At 45.1% G+C, this 7,759-nt stretch overlaps 1 protein-coding gene across 1 annotated transcript; it reads right to left on the bottom strand.

Annotated features, from left to right (window-relative positions):
• Positions 1-450: 450 nt before the first annotated feature.
• Positions 451-5,391, bottom strand: COX7A2 (cytochrome c oxidase subunit 7A2). The gene is made up of 4 exons (XM_069851334.1): positions 5,286-5,391; positions 3,047-3,136; positions 1,520-1,604; positions 451-668 (listed from the first exon to the last, which is right to left on the bottom strand). Exons 1-4 carry the CDS (start codon positions 5,301-5,303, stop codon positions 610-612), a joined length of 252 nt encoding a protein of 83 aa, XP_069707435.1. The 5' UTR covers positions 5,304-5,391; the 3' UTR covers positions 451-609.
• Between the last annotated feature and the right edge of the window lie 2,368 nt (positions 5,392-7,759).

Below are 7,759 nucleotides of genomic sequence, written 5' to 3'. Positions count from 1 at the left end.
ACTGAGATTGCTAAGCTGCAAAGGTCAGTGTTATCACCTCCACGTATTATAGTAAAAGCTGTTACCTTTGAACAGTGATCAGGAATTGAATTCCTCTATTTCTAGATGTATTACAGTCAACTTCCAGCAGTTGACAGCAAAGATACAGCATAATCATCAAGTCCTCAACATTCATTTCCACACAGGTTTAATCTAATCCTAAGAATTTATTGTAAATTAATTTGCTCCACTAAATCAAGGAGAGGAAATTCCTCTAACAATGACAAGATGTCACTATCTCATGGGATTCAGGGCATTTAACTCACCTTCAAAACACTAACATAAACCAATCAGATACAAAGAAGAGAGATTCACAGTTCAAAGATCTGCATATTGACCAACTCGGTGTATAATTACTGGAAGTAAAAAGCACTCTAAACGTAGCACAACATGATACAGTCCAGACCAGAACACAATGTAAGAACTGCTTTATTGATTGCAGTTAACACATTACGTTTAAATTACCATTTCAAACATTAAGCCAACTGCTTATAGCAAGTATAAGCTGCCATCGTAGCCACACGGAATTGGACGAAGAGATGGTAGTCACTGAGGTATCCTGAATTGGAATCAATTCTGCTTCTTGGGCAGTGAAGCACCAACCAGATAATAAACAGCATAGGCTGTTCCTGAATTAAGAGAGAGAAAAGATACTTTCAGAATGATAAACACAATTTCTCTCAAGTCAGCTTTCCCTTCCCAGTTTGTTCCAGAAGGAATACTGATGATAAGCAATTGCATTTCAGACACAGCACATTTCCACAGCCACATCTCAAAGATTTTTTTTTGACAATTCATGCTTTAGCAGAAAAAAATCCTTAAATAGCTCTCCAAAGAGAGTATAAAAATAAAGAAAAGCGGGGAGGGGAAACATGAGAGGCATATTTCTGGAGCCTACACGGATGACCATAAAGTAATGGCTACTCATTCTTACAAAGTAACTGAACCGAAAACCCATTAGGTCAATATAGTTAAGTTAAAGGCTATTACAAAACCATGCAACAAGCAACATAAAGGTTAAATATAGGCAGCACAATAAAAGTTTGGATATATTCTGCTATTTTGCACAGCATATGAAGATACCAAGTACCACGTAGCGCTAAAAACAGTAATGCCACTGAGAAAACTGATATACACATCTGCTACAAATACATTTACTCCTTTTCAGAATAAGCTTTCTAAGTAGTTAGAGAAAGCTAGAACATCATACAGGAATTCTGAAGGAGTATTCAACCTAAAGTACTACTAGTTAGGAAAAAAAGTATTTGAAAAGCTAAACTCAAGAAAACACAAATACATATATAGTAAGTTAGATTCTTTCCCCTCTCTACCTGCATTTTGCATGTTCTAAAGAACAGACTGCATAACTAATTTACAGAGGAAATGCCAGTCATGTTTAGATTGTATCAAAGAAAAAGTACCTGAATATTAACATGTTGCAAACTGTACCAAAGCATAAACGGTTTAGTATTAGCCTTACCAAAAACTGAAAGACCCACGGTGACTCTATACAACAAAGCATCCATTACACCACCTTTAAGATACACTGGGAGGCCATTATCTTCCTAATGGAAACAAGTGACAAAAAGAAATTATTTAAATACAGTTCTTGCAATACTGTGTTAATATAACCAGAATTACACAAGACAAGAAGGACTTCCTCAAATTATCTTTCCATCTTCTAAAAGACACTGAACTTTATTGAGATTCGCCTTTGCCTTTCAAGCTTTTATTCCAGTATCAGGTGATCCCTCACTAGGGAACTATCATAAATGATATGCACATTCATTTCTAAAGCAGTGATGCCAGATGCCTAAACATTTCTGACACCACCTACCAGCCCCCTCAGGCGCACAGGATGTGATCACCAGCCCTAGAAACCTCCCATCGGTCTCCAGCACAGTCACTCTCTGCTACAGGGAATGGCAAGAGGAGAAGCCTCTACTCTTACCTGGTGTCATACAGGAGACTGTTCTGCTCCACCTGGAGTAAAACTCATAGACACCAGATCTTTACCCTTCTCAGCAAGTTCACGCTGCTCTGGAATTCAAGCTAACCTCCAGTGCTGGTGACCCGCGACTCAGCCCGGCGTAACTTACTGTCCCACAAGTAAGGAACAGGAGGAGGAAGAAATGCACCTAGAAATCTCTGCCAGCAGAAACAGGACCTCTGACCTCACCCACTACCAACATCCTGCTTCCCCCTGGCTTGCAATGAACACTGTGCTCCCTTGGGCAGTGTTCCAAATAGACTGGCTTTCTCTTTCAGGCTAAAGGAAAGCAATAAGACACAAAAAGTATTAAACTGGGGGCTTCCAATGCACTTTTTCCTTCCCATGCCGCTGAAGCCCAGACTATTCGATCCTCGATATGAAGCTACTGCTCCTGGTTATAGCTCACAGTGGGAGTATGCTCTTGAGTATCCACTGGCTTGGCATTTGAAGAACCACTAGTTCTCACTCGGTGGCCCTATTAACCAGGAAGAGATTAATTCAGAAACGATTATTTTTAAAGATTCAATAGTTATTTAGGTGTGAACCTAATCTCTTAAGACCTTTACTGTTTTCATAACTGAGAAGTACAATAATACCACAACTGTCATTAAGAATTCTGCAGCTCATCTATGAGTTCTAAGTATAGCTGTAAGACTGCAAATTTAAGTTTTCACTGTGATTCTGTCCTCTCTCTTGCTTTCTTCACCTCTACTTGTTCTTAGGACATATTCCCCCACCTCATCCCATTTCACAGTACTTTATCTTTGCATAGTGCCTACAACTAATAAGAAACTCAGGTACGAATCATTTCACAGGGTAAAAAACCCTAAAGAGTCAGCAAGTCAAGTATACAAATACTCTTAATCTCTGTAGAAAGTAACTGCTGATTTCAAACACTGCAGTCATGCAACTGTTTTGAAGAGGTCACCTCAGATGTAAAGTGTATGCAGTTATTATCTACTCAAACCTTGTTATTCCACTAACATTGTTCTACTATAAGAGCTCACTCAATACCTGAAAAAGCTTCTGCTTCTCAGGAACTCTATTTTGCATCTGCCTGCGTGAAGCAGTGCTTATGGTCCTCTGGGAAATCTGGCGAAGACTCTGAAATGAAAGATAAACAGCTTTTTAAAAAACAGTGAAAGTTTTCAGCTACATCCACAATGTGCAGAAATAGTTTATTTTTAAAAAGACAGAAGCGGAAGGGACAGGAAGACAAGACAGTCTTTAAAACAAACAAACAAAACTTCCCTAAAATCAGTTTTGAATTCAATCTTTCAACAGACTACATAAAGGACTGATTGACTGGTTACCTAAAAAGGAAAGACTTAGGAAAATTACATCCAGTAAGATACAAGAGATTTATGGATCCATACCACAACCTTGTAGAATCACAGAATCGTTTAGGTTGGAAAAGACCTTTAAGATCAGCAAGTCCAACCCTAAACTGAACCACTAAACCATGTCCCTAAGCACCACATCTACCCATCTTTTAAATACCTCCAGGCATGGTGACTCAACCAAAGCCCTGGGCAGCCCATTCCAATACTTTCAGGGAAAGAAAATTTTCCAATATCTAGTCTAAAGCTTCCCTGGTACAACCTGAGACCATTTCCCTTCATCCTGTCACTTGCTGCTTGGGGGAAGAGACCAGCGCTTGCCTCACTACAACCTCCTTTCAGGTAGTTGTAAAAGAGCAACGAGCTCTCCCCTCAGCCTCCTCTTCTCCAGACTAAACAGCCCCAGGTCCCTTAGAATGAGCATCCTTTTAGGGGAACTCTCAACCTCAGCCCCTTAGGTCTTGGGTTTAGGCACCATTTCCTGTGTCTGACCTTAGCAATGGGGACAATAAGACAAATGTGTTTCCACACACAAGAATCTTCTGTCATAGCTGCAGTTCACCTGCTAGGCACCAGCACAGGAGCTCACCTTCACAGAGCTGAAGAAGCACACACACACACACCCCGCCCCGAGTTTAAAGCCATGCTGCTGCGTCCTAAGTTAAAATCTGTTTCCAAAGTCAGATGATCACCCACCCTAAGCTGACAGACCATATCATTTATCTCCCTATAAACAGACTAAGTGCACTCCAGACTCACTGACTCAAGTCACACCCCTTCAAGCACCAAATACTCATCACCAGGTAAAGCGAGTGGGCCAGGACCCAGAATGTAACACCTCCCCTGTCCCCATCCCCAGCAACAACTTCAGCAGCACCCGGCATCAGTGCCGCTGGCAGGGAAGTGATCAGATGGCTAAGTCCCACTGCCCAGGCAGGTACCCCAGTGGGCAGTGACAACACACACACCCCCCCCACACACACATAACCTACATCCACATCCTCTCACTCCCACCGCCACTTTACCCCCACATACTCGCTCTACACACACACCCCATTACCCACATCATAGAATAGTTTGGGTTGGAAGGGAACTTAAAGATCATCCAGTTCCACCCCTGCCATGGGCAGGGACACCTCCCACCAGCCCAGGCTGCTCAAGGCCCCATCCAGCCTGGCCTCGAACACCTCCAGGGATGGGGCAGCCACAGCTTCCCTGGGCAACCTGTGCCAGCGCCTCACCACCCTCAGTGTGAAGAATTTCTTCTTCATGGCCTAAAAATTCTTCCTTAAGTCTAGTTTAAATCCTCCCCTCTCCAGTTTATCCCCATTGTCCCTAGTCCTACCACTACAAGCGTTTGTGAACAGTCCCTCCCCAACTACAGTCTTGTAGCCCCTTTCAGGTACTGGAAGGTCACTATAAGGTCTCCTCAGAGCCTTCTCTTCTCCAGGCTGAACAACCTCAACTCTCTCAGCCTGTCCGCACAGCAGAGCTGCTCCAGCCCTCCGATCATGTCTGTAGCCCTCCTCTGGACCCGTTCCAACAGTTCAGTCCCCTTATGTCGAGGATTCCAGAACTGGACGCAATGCTCCACATAAGGTCTCACAAAAGAGGAAGAGAAGGGCAGAATCACCTTCCCCGACCTGCCACCCGTCAAATCCGTATCTCTCCAGTTTAGAGAGAAGGATGTTGTGGGGGATCGTGTCCAAGGATTTACAGAAGCCCAGATAGATCACATCCGTCGATTTACCTGTGTCCACTGCTGTGGTTACCCCATCATAGAAAGCCACTAAGTTGGTCATACAGGATTTTTTAATCACCTCCATGTCCACCTCCACCGCCTCCCCCTCGCCTGCGCACACCCACGCAATCCACAGCCCCACATGACCCCAACACCGGCCCCGCCGCCTCACCAGCAGGTTCCGCCACATCGCGGTTCTTGGTCCCGTCACCTCCCGCCGGCAGCAAGGGCAGCGGAAGCGGAAGCAGCTCCGCCCGTCGATGGTACCGGAACCATAGAGACAGGCGGAGGGGAGAGGTGGGGAGCGGACCCAGAGCGCAGCCGCAGAGCCCAGAGCGCCGCCGAGCGACAGTCCTCCAGGCGGGGTGGTGGGACGAGGGGAAGGGGCAGGGAGGCGGGGCGGGGGGCAAGATCATTGAATCATAGGATGGTTTAGGGTGGAAGAGGCCTTAAAGCCCATCCAGTTCCAACCCCCTGCCGTGGGCAAGGACAGCCCACTAGATCAGGCTGCCCACAGCCACATCCAACCTGGCCTTGGACACCTCCAGGGATGGGGCAGCCACAGCTTCCCTGGGTAAGAAATTCCTCCTTATGTCCAGTCTAAATCTTACCCCCTCCAATGTAAAGCCATTCCCCCTCGTCTTATCACTCCACGCTCTTGTAAAAAGTCTCTCCCTAGCTTTCCTGTAGCCCCTTCAGGTACTGGAAGGTCACTATAAGGTCTCCTCGAAGCCTTCTCTAGGCTGAACAACCCCAACTCTCTCAACCTTGACGATACTGAGGGGGGCGGGGGGCGATTGGGAAGAGGGGTACGACTGGGATGAGGAAGGTGGGACTGAAGAAGCTGAAGGAGCTACAGGAAAGCTGGGGAGGGACTGTTTACAAGGGCATGGAGTGATAGGATGAGGGGTGGGGAGTGGCTTTAAACTGGAAACGAGAAGATTTAAATTGGACATTAGGAAGAAATCCTTCACGCTGAGGGTGGTGAGGCACTGGCACAGGTTGCCCAGGGAAGCTGTGGCTGCCCCATCCCTGGAGGTGTTAAAGGCCAGGTTGGATGGGACCATGAGCAGCCTTGTCTGCTGGGAGGTGTCCCTGCCCATGGCAGGGGTGGTTGGAACTATATGGGCCGTAAGGACCCTTTCAAGCCAACCCATTCTATGATTCTGCGAGCCCTTTAACACCAAAAGCAGGATAAGGAGGGTGAGGTGGGAACAGTAACGTGTCTGGCAGCGAGAAGCACGGAGCAGTAAATGGAGGCTCCTCAGCGTGGATTCGACCAGGAGGTATCGATGTTCCTCCACACTGTACAGCACAGACCAGGGAAATGTTGCCGGGGGATGCTGTGGCTGCCAACCCTGCCTACAAATCCATGAAAGAAATATCCCTCTGAGCTGCTACAGACAGCTTTTACAATCACCTTTTGTTAAAAAGCTTTAGACCTGCAGAAGGCTGGAAGCACAGCCAAGGGAGTCCCACCATGGGCTGCTTCAGTTTGTACAGATCCCTTTGTGGGTGGCCATCGATGCTGGTGGCCATCGATGGAGGCAGGATGCTGAGCTAGACAGAGCCTGGGCCTGTCCCAGCTGGGTGGGTCCAACACCCTTTGGGACAGATGTGACGTCCCTTCTTGAGCCACTATGCACAGAAAAAGCAAAACTAAAAGAGATACTTTCCTGCCGTTTCATTAGCAGCAGGGATACTGAGCACTCTGCACATGAAAAAAGGAAGCCCAACCTCAATTCCATGTTATAATAGATAATTACATATCACTCAGACAGTGAAGTAATGTCAGATTTATATGAAATGCAAGCCTACTAGATTGTAAAGCAAGAATCTATTTGCCCTTGGAGAAGGTGCTCCAAGTACCCTGTGATTTCTCTGCATTGCAGATCTAGCCCCATAATTGCATTTTCTTGTGTTTCAACCTGACACTGAAATACACTGCTGTCAGGAAGAGCTTCCTGGCTTTGCTGCAGTTGCAGTGCACTATTTTTTGGCAATACACTGCTTTTGCACTGGTGCTACACCTCAAGATGAATAATGCGTGTCAAACGCAGCAAATTAGTGCTTAATCTCATATGGAGATAACAAGGTTCAAATCTCAAAACACAGCACTTCTCAGTCTGATGAGGTGCCCCAGAAAGACACTGAAAACACAAAGATGAAGAAGTATTTATAGGTAAGGTCTTAGCTGAGTAGAATTTTAAAAATACCATTTAGAAAGCACGGTCATAGAGAAATATATTGTGTTCTATCAAAGGAGGATTGGATGTACTATTTAACAAATAGTTTTCAAACACTCAAGCAGCGCCATTATAGACTAAAACTTAGACTACATTAATAGGGATGCAAGATAGATTTCCATTCATTCCTCTTGCAATCTTTCATCTTATGAATACATATAATATTTGTGTTCTTATTTTTATATATTTAGTTGCATTTCGATACTGTCAAAAGGATGATAACCCCCAGAGAAGTTATTACTGTTTAATTATGTTGTGTGGACCATTTCCTGATGTGTCTGAATCTAAGCTTCAGTGCTATTGTCTGTCAAAATACACTTTTCAACAAAAAGGCCATACTTAAAGCCTGGCATTGATACCTGGTTATGTACCAATTAAAGCTACAAGACGACTGCTCAGA

This window comes from Phaenicophaeus curvirostris, chromosome 2 (genome assembly GCF_032191515.1).
Source record: "Phaenicophaeus curvirostris isolate KB17595 chromosome 2, BPBGC_Pcur_1.0, whole genome shotgun sequence".
NCBI lineage: Eukaryota > Metazoa > Chordata > Aves > Cuculiformes > Cuculidae > Phaenicophaeus > Phaenicophaeus curvirostris.
Note: the sequence above shows the minus strand (reverse complement) of the source record. Positions and strands in the feature narration are given on the sequence as shown.